At 25.8% G+C, this 21,689-nt stretch overlaps 1 protein-coding gene and 1 non-coding gene across 2 annotated transcripts in view; both read left to right on the forward strand.

Moving 5' to 3' along the window:
* Positions 1-21,191, forward strand: part of LOC128961209 (uncharacterized) — a 30,324-nt gene extending 9,133 nt beyond the window's left edge. The window contains exons 3-10 of the mRNA XM_054307421.1: positions 10,270-10,394; positions 10,510-10,599; positions 15,734-15,869; positions 16,011-16,084; positions 18,395-18,689; positions 18,793-18,934; positions 19,013-20,306; positions 21,075-21,191. Coding sequence (XP_054163396.1) covers positions 10,270-10,394; positions 10,510-10,599; positions 15,734-15,869; positions 16,011-16,084; positions 18,395-18,689; positions 18,793-18,934; positions 19,013-20,306; positions 21,075-21,191 — 2,273 coding nt within the window. The remainder of the gene's footprint in view (positions 1-10,269; positions 10,395-10,509; positions 10,600-15,733; positions 15,870-16,010; positions 16,085-18,394; positions 18,690-18,792; positions 18,935-19,012; positions 20,307-21,074) is intronic.
* On the forward strand, positions 13,156-13,228 carry Trnaf-gaa (transfer RNA phenylalanine (anticodon GAA)). Its single transcript has one exon. It is a non-coding gene; the product is annotated as a tRNA-Phe (tRNA).
* Positions 21,192-21,689: the final 498 nt, after the last annotated feature.

Raw genomic sequence — 21,689 nt, forward strand, 5'->3', positions numbered from 1 at the left:
TAATCATTACCAATGCACTCATACCTACCATTTTATATATAAAGCGCTGTCATCAATGTGTAGGTGCGCTCCTCTATTAATGCCAAACAAATTGACGGCTCAGACAATATAATGTTTAACTGAGTGAATGGATGGCTTCAATGAAAAGTGTAGCAAAATTGCAATATAAATGTATGCATTATATATGTATATATTCACTCAAATTAGATTATCTCTGATTTCTAACTCTGCAAAAACATATTATTGTTTTATTATATTAACATTAATGTTGTGCACAAACATATGGCCAACAATTTATTCACAATATATTTTCACTATCATTATGTCAATCATTGAAATTCATATACATTTATATATATTATATTTAATAGATCTTTTTGTATAATATAAATAATGGATGTATTTATAACCATTTTAGAGTTATATAAATTATTTCATTATATTTTTTTATTTGTTTTTATAGTTAATTTGCGAGAAAGTGTATATCTATTTAAAATGTTAATTATTTATTTCAAAAAGACAATTATATATAAGTTTAAAATAATTTGCATTTAATTTTTTCCAACAAAAATAACAAATGACAAAAACATTTCTCTTTTAAAATGTGTTTATTATTTTAGTAACTCTTTTAACAAAACATGAAATGAAATATACAGAGTATATAAATATAACAATTTAGTTATAAGTCTTATTTAATGAATTATTCAATACATGATATTTAGTATATGTATTAAACAATTTCTCACGCTTTTTATATGAAAAATATGATTTATGTATTTACTTAAGCAAATAAATAAAATTTATAAATAATTTTTTATGAAAATAATTTAATGCAAACACAAAAATTGTTATGATTTACTTTACTTAACAATATTATTATCATTTTATTATTACATTTGTTTAGCAAAAAAATAGTTAAAATTTCTCAGCAATAAATATAAACAAAATTATAAATATCTAACAAAACTTTATAATTTTGTTTAATAAAAGTTTAACTATGAGAAAATAATTTTCATAAATTTTTGCTGAAAATTATTTGTTAACTTTTTATATATAAAAAATAAGAATTATATATATATACTGTTTTAAATTAAATAATCACAAAAATTAAGTAAGTTATTAACCATTAATAATTTGATAATTGTTGCACTATTTATATCGTTTAAGAAAATGCTATGTTGTCAGTGTTAGAGTGTACCGGTATTTTCAATGTAAATGATTGTATTATTTATATAAAAATGTACTGAAATTTGTGATCATATCGTGATGATTGCAATGATTTTTTAGTCAAAAAGGTAGCACCAATTGGACCGATATTTGATGTAATAATTTTACAAAATGTTTTTGTCACGTAAAGTGCTGCTATAGTCACGGAATATAATAGTATACATACTGTATATCAGTTTACTGTTATATCGGTTTATATTTTGTATGTATTTTGTATATGTATGTTACTGAAGCAAAAATATAATGATTTCTATCCGTTACCAAACATTACAAACACATTCACTCTGATCTCATATATACCAAAAGGCCTGATATATTAGAGTATATATATGCCAACCCTATGACATAAACTAAACATAGCATTTGGATTTATAGACAAACTGTTGTTACATATTTTCAATTTCTTGTAATTGCAATACTAGTATTAGAATTTATATATAAATTTTATATAATAATATTATATGTTTTTTATATAAAGTAGTTTATTATTTTATATAATTCCCTGAGCATCATATGTATGTATGTTTTGTCATACACGCGATTTTTTGCTTTTTTATTGCAATCATTGATACAATAATATTTTGTCTGTATTTTTATGAAATAAATGTTATATATATACCATATATTAATATACCGTACATGTATATACCTGTCCAGCAATAAAATGTTTATTCATTTAGTGTAGTGATGATGGTGTCGGTGGTAAAGACACAATCATTTGTGTCAATATAAATGAAAGTCGTTCATATATATACTGTATAGTATATTGTTATGATTTTGAGGCACTATCTATAGCTAAATCACTTGAATCCACGCACATAGTAATTGAGACATATATAAACATGCATAACAATAATTTTATGAAAATATTATATTACAGTATATATTATTTTATTTATTTCTATCATTTTATTATTATGTACATATTATAATTTAATTTATATTGTATACTATATATTTGTTATACAAAGAATTATTAACATATAAAAATCTAAACATGTGTTTAGTATGACTTATTATTATTGTTAAGTTCATTGAAAAAAATCTCATCACAAACTTTATTTATCAATTTACAAACTTTATATTTACATATAATATTGTATTTAAGTATTGTATGTTTAATTTTATTTGTTTTTATCAAAACAATTAAATAACAATTGTGTGAATGTTATTAAAATAACACGTTTTCAAAAACAACAACAAATAGTCATTTAATTTACTATTTTATGATTACATTATACTGTATTTGGTTGAATGTTTTTTTCTAAAAGTATATCAATTATATCATATTTATCTAACAATTAGTTTAATAATTATCTCATTTTGTTTATTTTTCAGAAAAATTAAAAATAATAATAATTATTATTTGTTTATCAAAAATAATTTCTAATTTTGTATTTAATTTTATTATATATTTATTAATTAAAATACTGTATTTAAAATTTTGCCAATTTTTTGGATTTAGTGTTACAGGACTCTTAACTTTTAGGTCACTCCACAAACACACACACAGCTGGCCAACTATACATGTACTGTATTTTAGTAATTTTTACACAACAAATATTGAGATAATGAGTAAATGTAAAAAACAAAACAAAAATATTAAATAAAAAAATATAATTCAACTCTCATTAGCTGTTAATATAGACATATAATTGATATGACAGTTGTAATGTCTCCGTAAAAATTTTGTTTGTCGTGTAGTTTCTCACAATAATATATTTATAATATGCGGTATATTATAATATAATATAGACATACCCTGATACAACTCATGTGCAACTTAATTTTTTTTTGTTAATTTAATTTTTTTTATTTATGTATTTTTTGTCTCTGAATTTGTTTCATTTTGAAGGCCTTTATTCATTTAACATAACTTTTTTAATTCAAGTTATTTATAGCCTCTCTCTCTCTCTCTCTCTCTCTCTCTCTCTCTCTCTCTCTTTATCTTTCTCAGTGTTTCTATCAATTAAATATTGACAGTAAAGAAATATTATTTAAATTAAGTAATTATATTAGTATTAAATCTATTTTTAATAGACGACAACATAAATTATAGATTAAAAAAGCATAGTTTGCCTTTTGGTATGGATATGTAATGATATTATGCTAAACGCTAAATATTTGAGGGCATACCCCGCGACAACCCCTCTCTCTCAAAAAAATGTATACCCGGTTCTCACGTGTGATCTCCTCTCTGTGTTAAATAATATGCTGTCATATCATGGATATAGTAATTAGACAAATAATATTTTATTTTGTTTTAAGTTGATTACAGGCAACGGAAGGGTTGTCATATTTGTTACATACAGTTGTAATATAAGTACAGTATATGCAAATACTTGACTGCTTTTCAATTTGTTTTGGCAGAAAAACTAATATATTTTTGTATAAATGAATTTTGTTAAAGCTTTTAATCATTTCAACGCTAATTATTATTGTATTTCCTCTCACAAACAAATTTAACTACATTTTTAGCGCTGATCTCTAATACTTTTCTCACCAAAAAATAGTATAAGTAATGAATTTAATTGTATACATATAAATAGTTTGTATATGTAAATGATGAAACATTGATGATTATGGTATATATTTGATAATGACCTAAACTTATTATTTTATCTATTGATTGAATTAAACAAAACAATAAATAAATAAATAATTATTACTTTTCAAAATGTTTTTTTTAAAGTTTCATTCAATGAATGAATCTCTGAAATACTGATCCCCTAATTATTGGAGACTAATAGTCTGTGGGTTAACGCAATGGTAGATAAGGATCAGTGAAAAATTGATTGCATTTTATGTGTGTGCGAGTGTGTGTGTGTGTGTACTAATAATATATTATCTGTATATATATCTACTTTATATAATATATATCTACAATGTATTTATTATAATAAAATATCAGTGAATAATCTCTTGTGAAATGGTATCAAAAATACCTTTAAATTTCTATCAATGAATGTCTTAATTATAAATTCATTGCACGAAAATATTTTTTGTGTATAAACTCCTCTCTCTCTCTCTCTCTCTCTCTCTCTCTCTCTCTCTGTATATGATATATATTGTGTGCATCACTTCACACACTAATGAATATAAAATTGTGATGAATTTGAATAAAATTAATTTAAATAATATCCATAAATAGCAGCAAATAATTTAACATTTACTCACTTGACTGTCAGGATAAAAATCTTGATATTAATAATAATTATTATTATAAAAATATTTTTTAATTATTATAAATTAATGTCTGTCAATTGTACTGAATATAGTTATTTGTTTTATTTTGTTTAAATTTGTCAATTTTTTAATTGTCATACATTACTGTCAACTATAATCTCATTTAAATATTAAAATCAGTTGTGGAAATTTTTTGTTGTTTAGATAATTTTTATGAAGTATACAAATTAAAAAGTAATACATAGATATCAATTATATTTCAATTTAACTTGATTTGTAAAAAGTAGTGATAAAACCCACATAAAACTTAAGTATCTATCATATAACTTAATCTTGCATTTAGTATATACTGTAACTTTGATGTTATCTATAATAGTGAATCACATTTGAATGAATTAATCAATTATTTTAAACAACTAATTGATAAATACAACTAATTATACAGTAATTAATCATTTTTATATATATATATTTATCTGTTTATTTTTTTCTAAAAATGTTTAGTAAAAATTCAATGTACTGCATATAAATATATTTCATATGAATATTTTTGAAGTTTTATTTTATTATGAAATCTAATTTATAAATATAAAGAAATTCAATAATTATTGATTGCCTTAATAAATCAATTGAAAAATATTTTTATTTTCTTAATTTTTTTAATCATATAATATCCATAATATGATATATAATATATATATATACAGGTATATACAGTATAAATAATATTTTTAAGTAGATATAATTTATATTATAGATACAATTTAGCAATAATTACATTGAAAGCAATATTATATATTTTTTCAAAAAATAAAATTTCAAATAAGATTATTTGACTTATGATACCGTCCCTATCCATCACTGATATGGGTAATGGTATACATGAAAGTCATATTTAATAAATGATGAGAATATTTGGATCATTTCATTCTCACGTTTCAATGAATATGAAAATATATACAATTTTCAATTTAATATTACAATAATAATAATAATAATAATATTGTATAAAATTACATCAGTTTTTATATAAAACAAATATATGTATACTGTATGCATAATATATATTACAGTAGTTTTTATGTTAGCACCGGGCGATTTCCAGTTGATTTGTGCCAAATTATTGGTGACATCCAAATTGATATGAATAAATGCAAGAATTTATTATGGAATTTATGATTACAAACAAATAAACAAAAAATATTTGATTGCTTTTGACATTTTAAATGCTTAGATGTTTGTTAAGATAATTATTAATTATTAATTTATAAATATATATTTTTTGCATTTCTCATTTTATATATTATATTATATATATATAACTTATATATTGATTAATTTTCATTTGAAATAAAAACTGCATTTATGTTTTTAAGCTAAAAAACTAATAAAAATGAATTGATTTTGTGATTAGCTTTTAAATATTGCAGATATTTATATACTGTACATAATATTGAATAGAAAGTTGCTTTCAGTCAATAGCAGCGCATTGTTCACTGTTTGTAATGTAAGCGCCGGTAATGTCGATCATAATTAAAGGTTAGACTATTGAGTCATTCACTTAAAATTACAGACATTTTTGTTGAGTTACATAACTTTTAATAGTAGTTATCATCAATGTTTGTCATCAATGGTTGTCATTTCCAATGATGGCTGATGTTTGCTATGAAAAGTCAATACTGGGAGCTCTAGTAATGTGATTATGTGTGTGTATGTGTGTGTGTGTGTGTGTGTGTGTGTGTGTGTGTGTGAGAGAGAGAGAGAGAGAGAGAGAGAGAGAGAGATAGCTTTTAGCATATCTATAACCATCAATTGATCCATAAGGATGTTGATTGAGTTGTCTTCACCACTCATTTATATTGAATACAACTGTCAATACCAATACTGAAGAATTATAGTCATAGTTTTAAAGGTATAAATTGATTGACAGGTAAAGCCATCACTTGCCTGAAAGCGACTATTTGTTGTCGCCTTAAAATAGAGGGTCAGGACTTGTGTCTCGATATCTGGGCGTTCAATAAGATCTATCTCTTACTGTTTAATACCTATAATGTCTGTTCGCATACAATCTACTAAACATTATATATAAATATAAAACATTAGTTATATTTTGACAGTAAAAGTCAAAACAGTTTTTCCACTCATCTCTATCGCTAAAGTTTAGTCTCTTATACTAAATGGCAGTCAAAGTAATCGATAGCTTTTAATTTGATTGAAAATATAGTCAATCTATTTTGTAGGCACTGAATAGTATTTGATGTATATTTTTATACAATATATGCAATATATGTATGGCTTATCTCTGTTTTTAAAAATCAAATTTGACTTAAAGACTAACCACAAGAGTAGTTATATATATGTAGTGATGAATAATGACAACAACAGTGTGTCTGATATTTAGCGCTGATATCAGTCGTCAAATGTCAACCATTCTGTCAACGCTTCACAACATTTGTCTTTAGGGCTAAAAAATAATATAACTTTATATTGATAATACTTACTCTATTTGTGAGTGAGTGAGTGAGTGAGTAAGWGAGAGAGAGAGAGAGAGAGACCTCAATTATTCATTATTTTTTGGACATAGACTAGACATATATGAGCTATGAATGTGATGACAGATCCCGATYTCTGAAAAATGTAGTCTTTATTTGTTTGTGTGAACACACAATTAATTGTTATGGTATGCAAATTGTTATCATTTAGCGTTCAATTACATACTCAGCAAAAATCATAATCGTAATAATGACATTACCAGTACTTATATACATATATATATATATATATATATATATATACTGTGTATATATTTTAGTATTCACTTAACATATAATTCAGTATATTGTTATACAATAGTAATGTAATGATTTTTTTGAACGCAATTTCATGTTTTGTTTTTTTAGTTTGAAATATATATATTAAATATAATATATTTATATTAGTTCTTTAATATGTATATGATGTTATATATATATATAAATATTAGTACATTTATTAAATCATATATTGAATTGCCAGATGTGTGTATTCAACAAAACAATCCGATTGTGAGACCCATAACTAAAACACAAAAAAACTGAGAGAGAAATGCATTTTTATAGACATTTTCTATGGGAATCCAACCTAATTCACAATAATTATAACTCTTTTGAACTGAATTTAACTATTTAACCGCTTTTAAATAATATTAATATTTTTTTAGTTTTTAAAAATTTTATTATTTTAATATTTTTGCTCAATGTTTGTTAGCTTAGATAATCATAATCATAATAATGATAATATAATATAATAAAAAACTTTAATTATTAATAAGCATTTATAAATAATACAGTATATACAGTTTTCTCTATTGTATTAATGTTTTGCAAATAAAATAATTTATTTAAATTATTTAACAATAATAAAACATGTAATTTTTATATTTTCCCATGACTTTTGAAATATAATACAACTCAACAAAAATAATATTTAAAGTAATATGATATTTGAAAAATATTTTTCATACATGTATCTACTATTTTATGATATGATATCAATCTTTCAACTAGTTTTCTCATAAATCGATTTTTAAATATTACTATTCAATTAGATTCAATATAATATTTAAATGTCATCAACATTTTATATATCGATAAAAATGAGATATAATATTATAGTTTATATTCCATAAAATGCTTGAATTTTTAAAACTATTTTTTAAGTCTCTCTCTCTTTCTCTCTCCCAATACTTTAATTATTTCCTATGATTTTATTTATGAGCAAAAATTTTTTGTTTTGTTTGAATATTTATCAAATAAATAATAAGGTATTGAAGTGCTGTTTATACAGAATTTGCATATTATGTAAATGAATTACATTACAGTAACTAACAGACTATTGATTTAAATAACGTTGTTTTGTGTTTTGAATTTTTATAATATAATATTTATATATCATTTTACTCATATATTTAGTGTTTTTAGTTATAGTTTAGTTAGTTGTATCAGTTAGTGAATGGACACACAAATTATGAAAAACTAGTCAGTTTTAGGCCCAGTATCTCATAAATAAACTACAAGTCTATTATCACTCGTATCATAAAATTGGTGAACACTGACTGCCCTTTCAGTATGAAAACATAGGGTTTGATATATAGTATATTATGTACAGTACTTATACTGTATATTATATACTAGTAGTGCTCTCGATCCTTGTTTGCCATAAATTTATTTTAACCATTTTATATAATAAACTCTACAACATATAGATATTCTGGAGCCGGCGCTCAGTCACTAACTCATGAAACTAATGGTTGACTGACTGCTCATACCATACCATTGTGTGTGTGTGTGTGTGTGTGTGTGTGTGTGTGTGTGTGTGTGCACATAAATGCAGGTGTAGTGAGTCAGATCCAACTGAGAGAGAGAGAGAGAGAGAGAGAGAGAGAGATAATAATGTATGCATGAGAGAGATCAGAATATCCCATAAAAGTGAATATAATATCCAATCTGTTATACCTTTCCACCAGTTTTTAGATATTAATTAAAACCAAATACCAGAGAATGAAATGAGAAATATATATATATTTATATTATTTTTGTTATCAATAATTTCACTTTTCTTTCATTACTATTACCTATAAAGTGTGTTCATTAAACTACAATATATTAGACTCAATGAATTTCAATAATAATTGTTTTTAATTAATGAATGTTATTCCCATTTACCGGATATATTCAAAATCTAATTTATATACTGCATATAAAACTGGTACTAGTTTTTTGTTATTATATTTATTTTGAAGATAATTTGATTTAAAAATTCTTGTATTATATGAAATATTCTTTAATAATAATTGTTGAAAAATTTTGATTTAAATATTATCAATATTTAGGATAMTGTACGCTACGATATTATACAGTAAATATTAAATTATTCATAACATTGCCATTAAGTGTCATTTTAGGACTGATTTGTTTTGTTCAATAATTGACAAAATAAATCCCAATATAATAGTTTTTACTAATCATTAATTCATTGATACTGTCGGTGCTGATTGTCAATTGATTGTGTGATTTAATAGCAATTCCTCAAATTGAAACATATATTATGCCATTTAATGGCAATAATGTTGATATTGATTGGCATAAAATGATTATAATTACATTTTATTTACATTGAACTATGTTATTATGGGCCCAATACCATGRGGTAGGTGAGTGCTAAACAGCACCGGTACATATAGTAGATTGTAATATCTATAAGAGGGGAGAAAATAGTATAATATTTATTGCTTGATATTGTTATTGTTGTATTGGCTCCTAATTCTTGTATTGTATTCAATAATAAAATTGAAAGTCTTTTTAAATATAATGTATGTTAGGCTCGACTTATTCCCTATTATATATCGACGCTTTCTCTCTCTCTTTATTCAACAATACATTGTTGAGGGGACTGACTATACGTTTGTGAACAACACACACACACACACACACACACACACACACACACACACACACACACACACACACACACACACACACACACACACACACACTGTTTTACCTATTGTTATAGACAACCAACAAATTGACTGAAATGATACATAACTAACAATAATGGCATTGTGTCAGACATATAAATATATTGAATAGAAATATAAAAGAAAAAATATAGTTTTTTTCGGTAGTATTACCTAATGTTTTTGAGGTCCCCTTATTAGGGAAACTGTTGGCACTGTTAGCTTTGCCACCAACACTACATACAATAAAAAACAACAGTCACACAGTCATAACCTTATGATTGTATTTCTGCCGGAAAGCAATCCATTTGTCATTTATATAATTATGTTTATTCATTCATTATTATATCATTTCACAGTTGCCATACATAAAGAGCGCCACCAGCATCACCAGGGTATCCACGATGCCATGGCTCACCACAAGCCACCGCACCGGGAGCTGCACTATCCCGAAGCACTCATGGAAGGTGATCTCATTCTCCAGGTATGTGAGCCAACCATTAATGTCACCAATGGATCAATTTATGTGACATATATAATGACATTTTCTTGTATTAATATTTATTGATAACTWTTATCTATTGATATATTTTTTTCAGGCATTGAATGGTTTTTTACTGATCCTGACCTGTGATGGGGAGGTCTTCTATACCTCACATACTGTCGAAACTTACTTAGGCTTTCATCAGGTATTTTGACCCCATTTACCACTAAATTATTATTATTATAATAAATAAAAGCAAAACATATAYAGACTTTTCAATTATATCGTATGTCATCTTATTTATTCATGACGTTTAACACAACAACAACAAACAAACTGCCCTTTAATTGTCTGTCCTTATTATTATTATTATTATTATTACCAGTTTTTTGCATTTTCCTAAATATATACATACCAAGGTCTAATCACATATACATATATAATCTTACATTGCATATTAGATGTACATATTTTACATGTATATGCAATAGGATGTTACATTATGTATAAAATTTAGTATGCAATTTGCCAACAACACAATGCATATACTATATACTATACAATACATCATGTATTAAATACTAGTATAATCACAACAACAACAAAGTTTTATATTTACAAATTTTTGCAAAACTAATGACATTCAATTATTTGTCCATTTATATAACATTGTACTATGATTTTAAATATACATTACAAATTACAACAAGGTGCATTAGTTGAGGAAATCACTGTAACTGGCAAACGAGACATACAACAGTGTCTATTATAATTTTATATACTATACTATACCATACCAGCGCTGCTAATATATACTGTATATACCTGTGCTATAATCAAATGCCATAGTAATGCATAACTACTGTAAGTCAATTGCACTTTTAAATTATATGCCGTTTTGTTGGTTATTATTATTATTTTCAACTATTTTTTATTTAAGCGAGCATTGAATTAAATTTAATTATTTATTATGAGTTAGCAATCGATCAAAAAGTTAAAAACATTATACTTATTATTATGACATTTACTGCTTCTTGTGTTTAGCCAAAAATACCTTATTTTAAATTTAAATTTAATTTTTATTTAAAAAATATATTCAGTTTTAGCTATTACATTGTATCATACTTTTATAAACTAAAAAACAATACATTTAAAAAAGTTAAACTGATTTTAGTTCAAAAGTGTTTCAACTGATCACTTGTTTTTTGTTGTTGATTACAATAAATTATATTATATTGTAATTATATTTTCCCAATCAATATGTATATCGGTTTCTAATCGCTTACAAACAGCAACAACAACAACATAACACATAGCATTGTAAGCACAACACTAATGGCATTAATTAGCAATTATAACATTAAMAAAATAATCACTCAATTTTTACTTCAATACTTTATTTTCAGCTAAATATTTTTTGCAAACAATTTTTTGAACAAATTTTTATAAATTAGCTAAAAATCAATGAATGCCGACATCACTCATGACCCGAGAGCAAGATAGTGAGTGAGTGAGTGAGTGAGTGAGTGWGTGTGTGTGTGTGTGTGTGTGTGTGTGTGTGTGAGAGAGAGAGAGAGAGAGAGAGAGAGAGAGAGAGAGAGAGTTAGATATTTTGTATGCAATAAATCTTAATACTAAAAATATTTTTGTGGCAAATTTTACGACTACTGTTCAAAATTTTGTTCCCATATAACAGTAAAAGTGTTTTTGTTGTTAATGTTAATTGATTTTTTTCTGTAAAAATAATTTGTTTGTTACCCGAAAACAACATAGTTTTCACTCAGCTATCTCTCTGTAATATATTATTTTATAATTAATGTTCACTTAATGTTTATAGGTTTCTCACTTAATAAAAAAATTGTTTCAATTTATTGTTAAAATCCTTGCATATGTTTGATGAGTGTAACGAAAAAAAACAATTTTCACTATTTATTAACATTTTTTATATATAGCATTATTTAGAATAATTACTATATATTTATAGTTATTTAATGTTGTCGTTGTTGTTATCTAACATCAAACAAACCATTATCATGAATATGACTATAAAAATTACATTTTAAATAGTTGTCACATCATATATATGACACCTTAAAACTTAATTGTATTGTTATACCACTGTATATCACTTAAAAATTGAAACAAAATTATTGAGAAAAAAATAAGGGCGTAAATAGTTAGATAACTACTATTACTACTATTATCTATTATAAGTTGAGAGAACCATAAAGCTAGAGAACCGGGATGTTAGTACTTTAGTCAGTCTATTATATGGCTTAATGTATTTAACTATTATTATAATTATTTTATTACTGATAATGTGAACATTTAAAAAAAACTATTGTTATTATTAAGTGATAGTTAAAAATTAATGAAACACTAAATAATATGACAAAAAAAGTGTAAATTATTTATTCAATTTTATTCACAATAAAAAACTTGTATTTTATTAGAAAGTGTGAGAAAACAAAATTGTCAATTGTTTTTTTTAAAACTTTAAAAAATATATTTATGTAACCAGATATAAAACATATATATATATATAATGTATATAATATATTTGATAATTTAGTAAAACTGTGTAAAAGCAGAGTATATAACATATAAGTTTTATTCATTGTTAGACTATGAGAGCACCTGTATCTCAATGTGAGTTATCTCTGGTTAATGCCTAAAACCAGTAGACTTATACAGTATATGCGCTAAAACAATGCTTAAAGAATCCATGTGTTGCTATATTAATGCCATGCAATAATATATAGCCGCGATAGCTCAGTTGGGAGAGCGTTAGACTGAAGATCTAAAGGTCCCTGGTTCGATCCCGGGTCGCGGCGTTTAYTTTTTAGTTTATTTTTTTTTTGATTATTATTTTGTATTTTAAATATTTTTTATTATTATCATMGATTTTGTTTTTATTTAAACGATGGTATTTTTGTTACATTGTATATACAATTTATAACATGATTTTTTCTAAAACTAATTGTCTAATACAGTCTACAACTTATAGTCAACTGTTAAAACAACAACACAGCTGTCCTTATGTGTGGGAGTTTTTAAACATAATTATTTGAAATAATAATTATTAAACAATTAATGCAACGATAAATATAATTTAGATCCTTGTTTTTAATGGCAGTAAATGATCCATGAATTCAAATAAAACACATTAACAATATATATATATATATATAAATTGTGCAAAAACTATTATATGCTTTTCAATCACTATATTTTCTATACAAAAATTACACTAAAAAAGACCTTGATAGTTGCTATTTTTTAAAGYACTAACAACAATAACAACAAAATTTTATTTTATATCATATAAATACAATTGAATGGCTTATAACTAAAAAAATAAATAAAATTAATGCAATTAATAAAAAAAATCAAATTAAATAACTTTTTTATTTGTGTGTTATATTTGGCACAATCATAGTGTTATCATAATTAAAATCAAATATTAAATATTTTTTTTAATATTTGTATAAACTATAAATTAAAATTTGGTTTGAAACTTTATTATTATTTTGTCATTTATTATATATCTATTCAAAATAACACTACAGGTATTAAATTTTTATTTTAACAATAAACAAGTTTTAATTATTTATTGTCAATAAACAAAAATACATCTTTTATCTACAATCTTAATGAATTTTATTAAATACTTTACGTTTTTAACTAATTTAATATTAATTTATTTTTATTACTATAAATAATAAATAATTATTATTAATTTATACATACTATACTTTCAGCTTCTATTATATATTTTTCTAAAAATAAATTTAATTATAAATAATTTATTGTATATTTATTTAAAATAATTACAATAATTATGGCATTAATTTAGCATAATTCAGCAATTTGCATATTATGTAATTGATGAGTTTGCAATAAAAATATATTATTAAATATTATAATAATTTCTTGTTATACAATAAAATAACAATTCATGAATATTTTATTATACAACATTTAGGCAAAAAAATCTACATTATTATGCTATCCATAAAATTGACTAATTTTTAATTTAAAATAATTYAATCATAATATTTTTTATATGTAATAAATTTTCTTTTTTATTGATAATTCCTTAAAGAATTTTTAATATATAAAAAATTAGGCAAAATTATTGTCCGATTATTATCAACTTTGTTATGCTATAATAAGTGTGTGTAAATGTCATGTATATAATCACAGGTAGTAATCATTCAAATTGTTAATTAGAGTCTCATTTTTATATTAAAGTGCTGTCCAAATGAGATTTAGTTAAAAGTGTAAATTTTTTTCTACAATATACTTGGGTGCAAATTTTAAAGTTAATTATACCTATGTATGTATATCGGTATATTGTATACCAAATTGTTAGTCACATTTTGCTGTAAAAGCAGATCAACACATAAATACAACGACTCCGGCTGTTATTTAATGAATGCCATCAATAATGATATGATAGGCATTCACTTACTCTCTCTCTCTCTCTCTCTCTCTCTCTCTCTCTCTCTCTCTCTCTCTCTCTCTCTCTCTCTCTCTCTCTCTCTCTCTCTCTCTCTCTTACTCACTCACTCACACACTCGCTTGCCTTTAAGGTCTATCGGCTTAAAAAAGCTGACAAAATATAAGAAATTTTTATAACTACACATAAGCCTATCATATAATAAATACAATTTTTGAAAAATGAAATTTAATTTATGTGTTCACAAGTGAGATAGTGTCAGCACTAATAAAGTATATGTTGAGACACCAAAACTATTTATAACACATACATATACTGTATATATATAGTATAAGATACAGTGTTTTATATAATGTTATAAAAAGAGAAGTTATATATGTATTTTGGTATAAAATTTCATATTTGGTAATATTAGATGCAAAATGTTGAGTCGCGGACTATTTTATGAGAGAATATTAGCACCTGTCCTACGATTACTGTTTCCCTTATAGTTATAATAGTATTTTTTTTGCTCTATTCATTTTTTATGAGAAAGACAACAATAATATATAGTATAATATATGACATGCTTTATATATATATATATATATATATATATACGATATATACTGCATCAGTTATATTATATATATATTTATATATAGAGAGTACAGTATACATATGTAGAAAATAAAGGACTTGAAATTAGCTAATCATAAATTCAATTTATTTCCGCTAAACATTACATTTATTGTTGAAAACAAAGATTACTCCTATTTTTTCAGGAGAAAAAATCATACAAAAAAAACTTTCTTTTTTTTGGTAAACTTAAAGACAATTTATGTTATATTTTTTTCTATATTTCTATGTTTTTTCTTATCTCTCTCTCATTGTTTAGTCTGATATCTGTCATCAAAGTGTCTACGAATTGGTTCACTCGGAAGATAGGGAAGAGCTTCAGAGGCATTTGATGTGGAACTCACACCTACCTAATGATCGATCGTCACTGACATTACAAGAAGTCCTATTACAAGGTATTAGACACAAACACATTGTGTCACATATCTATGTTTTTTTATAMCTGTAATCGCAAATAGTTTTGTTCATAAAAATTGTATTAATCTTTACTAATATTATTTTATTTTTATTTTTTGTCATTATTATTGCTGTTGTAGACAATTGCCAATTATTAGAAAGAAATTTTACGGTTAGATTCAGATGTTTATTGGATAATACATCGGGTTTTTTGGTAAGTTATTGCAGTATTTATTATTATTATTWTTGTTGCTAATTAATACAACAAAATTATGCATTAAATTAATGCATAATTTTTGTAGATTGTAGGGTCCATTGTGTTAGTTTTGTTTTATAAAAAGAAAATAAGTTTCAACAAAATATTTATCAATTTTATTAATAATACTGTATTAGTATTATTATTATCAAAACGTAATTTAATACAAAATAAACATTATACTTGTATACTGTAGTCTATATTTAATAGTTAATAATATGGGATATAATAAATTGAATAAAAAAAATTGTTTGCTATATATATAAGAGGGAAATATATATTTTAAAAGAATAGACAGACAATCTGTTCTCTCATTTATTTGGCGATCAATCGATAATTGGGAGGTAACCTACCTTTTATGATAAAAATTGAATGAAAACATATATATAAGGACAGGTAGATAAAGATAGAGAGCGACTGAAGAGAATGTTAGTATTAGTATTGTTTAATAAAGGAATCGGAAAATAATTTTTTATTGAGAGTATAACAATGCTATCAATATATATCTATATATAAGAAAATAATAATAATTTTGTTGTACTTTTTCTTTGATGACTAAACCTTTAAACGTCTCTATCAATGACATACACACGTAAAACATGCAGACATTCACAACACTGACAGTACTGTCTATTATTTATTTGTTCAAATGCTATGAATTCTTTGATTTGTTATTTTTTTGAAAAAATAAAAATAAATTAAAATTTATTTTCTAAAACTGTGCGAAAACTACTAATCATTTGGACGACTCATTCACTCTTTTTCTATTAACTTTTATCTCTTAATTAAACTTTTATTTTTTTAATTTAATAGATTTAATAAAGAGATATATTAGCAGATTTTTAGTATGTGTTAGCTCTCTCTCTCTCTCTCTCTCTTTCTTTCTCTCTCTCTCTCTCTCTCTCTCTCTCTCTCTCTCTCCTCTAAGATCTAACTGACTGCTGGATAGGAGTAAAGACTAAATTAGATTCACATATAATGTTTTAAGTCATATAAGAATTATCGCCCAGAAATGGGCGGATATTTTAGCAGAAATTTTTTCTTTTATATATAAATTTATATACGATATACCTATATGTATATAAATGRAAAATATATTATACTTAGATTATATAATGTGTATAAATGAGTTGTAATTGGCAATACCTGTAAATGATGGTATATTTAATAAAAATATCTATATATCTCAATGTATATTTAATATATTTGTGTTTTTATAATATTATAATTGTAATGCGGTTTTTTAAACTTATAAATCAATTTTATTGGCGTTAATTGAGAGGCTTAGGTAATGGCTGAGCATTTTATTACATAAGCATTTTCATAGTCATTATTATGATTGTATGGACTTTCTATTAAAAAAAAAAGAAATTTAGACTCATTAATATATTAGTTATATTGTGGATTATTATATTAGTTTGGTTTCATATATTATATGTTTTAATTAAAAGTTAGAATTTTAAATATAATTATTTGAAGACTTAGTCACGACTTCTTAAGTTGGACTCTCTCTCTCTCTCTCTCTCTCTCTCTCTCTCTCTCTCTCTCTCTCTCTCTCTCTCTCTCTCGTCTTAATTGATTGAACTAATAAAACATAATAATGCAAAACAAAAACAAAATTAGTTAATAATTTAATCACACATTTTATCTACTAATCTATGACTTCATTTATGAACCGATTTAGTCACTCCCATTATAATATTATAAAGAAGCTAATAGTAGACAATATTTTTTTAATGGCAAACATTTTAATTATTGGTAATAACTTTCTTAATGAAACCGATTTTGATTGCATTAAAATGATTGTCTTAAATATAAATTTATATATTATAAGTCATCAAAAGGGACGGGAAATTGTTTTTTATATATAAATTCACAAAAAACAAGATAAATGTTTTATAGAGAGAGGAAGTCACTGATAATTAAGTTATATTGAATATACAGTATGTTTTGTGGTTAAAAGCACTAAACCAAACCATTACACTCTTAGTACTCATTTATTTATTATTTTTTTGCAAAAAATAAAACAACCCTTTGTTTGCATAAATTTATAATAATTAATTAAAACATTTCTATGATTTATTAATTTAATTAGAGATTTTGTATTATTTTTTTCTATTAACATATAATTAAAGCCGCAGACATTAAAATAAAAATGAAATATATATATATACTATATATATACTGAATATATATATATATATTATAAAATGATAATTAATATTTAATGGCTTTTATCTCCTCCTTTAATTGAAATATCTTTTTCAGAGGTTAGACATAAGGGGTCGGATTAAAGTACTTCACGGTCAGAACCACAAGTCTGAAGAGCCACCGATGGCATTGTTTGCTGTTTGCACCCCATTTGGTCCGCCGTCTCTCCTGGAAATGCCTCAAAAGGATTCAATGTTCAAAAGCAAACACAAACTCGATCTCTCACTCGTCTCAATGGATCAAAGAGGCAGACAATTGCTCGGTTATAGTGATAGCGAATTGGCAAACAAGGGTGGCTACGATCTAGTCCATTACGATGACCTGGCTTATGTGGCCAGTGCTCATCAAGAGTGTCAGTATCTATAAATGGCTTATTAATAATTAATAAAAATATATACTGTATATACTGTATAATTAATATTATATTTTATGTTTGTTTGTTATGTTAAAAACAGTACTAAAAACAGGAGCTTCAGGTCTTATAGCGTACCGTTTAGTGACCAAAGAATCCAAGTGGCAGTGGTTGCAGACAAGCGCTCGATTAGTCTATAAAAATAGTAAACCAGACTTCATATTATGCACTCATAGGCCTCTCATGTAAGTTATCAGACAAACTAATCAATGAAACAAATAATAAATTATATATTTTTTTTTGTTTCGCCCAAATCATTACAGGGAAGAGGAGGGCAGAGATCTACTGGGAAAGCGTACGATGGACTTCAAAGTGACATATCTTGACGGAGGTTTGGGAGCCATGACTGATCGCTCCGGCTTTCTGTCGGACAGTGATTTTGTTATGCGATGCCAACGCAGTCGTCGATATAAATCTCAAATCAGAGATGTGGTGACAAATTGTAAGCCAACCGGCAAACGAAAACAACAGGCGACCAATGCTGACACACATACATATACAGCGTTTGAAGACAATTCGGGTGTCAATGCTGTGAATGTGGTCACACACGCAGCAGCGGTTACGGCTACAGCGGCCGGATATCAAAACTCAACAATGTATCCGTATAGTGACAATATGAACGGGTTGTCCACTTATGCTGCCGCCGCCGCAGCCGTTGCAATGCCGCAAAATTTGTTTAGCGCCGCTATTGACCACAATTCTCGTCCATTTCTTGCACCGGAAAACTTTTTGCATTACTCTCGTCACGCGTTAGGACCATATTATCCCGAATACCATCCCGCAGCTCAATACCCGACCAATGGTTTTCTCGATCACATGACCACCAGTCGAACGACACATTGTTTTCCCGGTGGTTATAACACAGACACTAATAGTTTAGTCAAAGAAAATAATGATAAGTTATACGGTTGCCAAATGACCAGTGACTCCAAGTTTCCGATGAATGAATCGGTAACAACTAATGGGCGAACAAAGACTTCCTGTTGCGACAGTTATATGTCAAGTGCCACAACACCGTGCAGTTTGATGACGACACCGACATCCATACAAGCTATTCATCAGCCATTATTAGCCGACACCAAAATTGCCGACATTCCCGCGCACCGTAACTTYGGCATCAATTCTGCTCCCAACGACTGTCTCTCTGTCATCAAACATAAGGCAAGTCTTCCAATATTGACAGCAAACTCCGTTTCACATCGYAATGATCACAATAATATCGATTCAATTGCAACCACCTCTCAATCGACAACATCCCAGTCCATACTATCAGCGTTCAGTACAGCAAACAATATAGACTCGCGACAGAGTGTCCTCATGTGGGGTACAAACCATAACTTTGCGCCRAGAAATAAGTACGGATTGGCTGCGAACGACATTAAGCCAAATGAACGAGTAGTCAGTTGTAAGTGGAACGGGAGTATCGCTAATCCCAAACCACTATCACCTCATCCATCTGTAGCACACAGTCCATCCAGCGCTAAGGTGCCAATGAGTATGCCTATCACTGGCTATAGCACACAGGCCTACATCACTCCCGACGTACCACCAATTGAGGTACGGCTTCAATATATATATATATATATTTATTTAAATCTGTTTGAATGACTTGTTTGATTGATTTATATATTTTCTCAAAATTTATAATATTATAAAAAATAATTATTTTTAATTTAGTACTTATTTTARTTTGATTGTATTGTATTTTATGATTTGGTTTGTATTGTAATTTTTGTCAATTTTTTTCATTACCCCACATGTTGTGACAATTAATTACAGGGATGGCAGGTCGAGACAATAGGCCACTGGCGACCCCATCTTCGTAAGTGATGACCGACTCATTTCACACCATTTAAACTGTTTGTCTCACACAACCTATACTACTAGTAGTCCATAGAGCTGTGCTATCCATTACTGGGCTGTCATTTATAGTCATTAACTTTCAATTTTCAACGGACACAATCTCTATAGTTATTATTAATACTGAAATTAGTAAAATTGCAAACATTATTAAATACTGGACAGCTTTACCATCATTAGACTACTCTACCATTACTACTATTACTAACCATCAACTAACTAATTGTCTGCCATCTCAAACAACTTTCACTCATTTGCATTAAATTTTTAAACATCAATTACTTTGCACATTGTTTTTTATTTAATATTATTATTATTATTATATACATAACACCATTTGCATGATTTGCATGCTTTACGTTAATTAAACTAATAGTAGAAAAAATTGTGAATAATTGGCAATTAATTACAATTAATGTCTTTTAATTATTTTCTTTTATCAATTATATATATATATAACTATAGCAACCCTTGGCTAAGCAGTTGGATTACTTTAGAGGCATAGCATTGATCGATGGCTGCAAAGAAATTAATCCATTGCTCACCATATCGGAGGTGACCAATACTTTACTGAATCAATGAAAATTAAATTACCCGTCATATCAAACAATGTTACCGACCATTGACCAGCTTTACATTACTTAATTTAATAATTAATTACAAKTATTCAACTTATATATATATATATATATATATTTATTGTATGTTTCATTAAATAATATAACAAATTGTGTATATTGTAATATGTACCCGATCATATCCATTAATTATCATTGTAAATTATATATATATAATAATTTAAATACCGGTTCCAAAGCTTTATTGATAATTATTGTCAATTGACCAAGATCATCACCATATTGAGCTAGACTGACTTTTCCAAATAACAAAAAACTAATTAAAATTAATTAATAATTATTTTAATGTATTATAATATATTGAATTAACAAATTCCAGTGGTAGTGTAATATTTTGGTGTTTAATAATGTAGTTACTTATGTGTTAACGTTAACTCATTTAATGAGATGATAGCGATAATTGAGATTATTTTTTATGAAAATAATAAATTATAATTAAATA

Source organism: Oppia nitens, unplaced genomic scaffold (assembly GCF_028296485.1).
Source record: "Oppia nitens isolate AA-2021 unplaced genomic scaffold, nextdenovo-longstitch-racon4-pilon3 scaffold5_pilon_pilon_pilon, whole genome shotgun sequence".
Classification (NCBI taxonomy): Eukaryota; Metazoa; Arthropoda; class Arachnida; order Sarcoptiformes; family Oppiidae; genus Oppia; species Oppia nitens.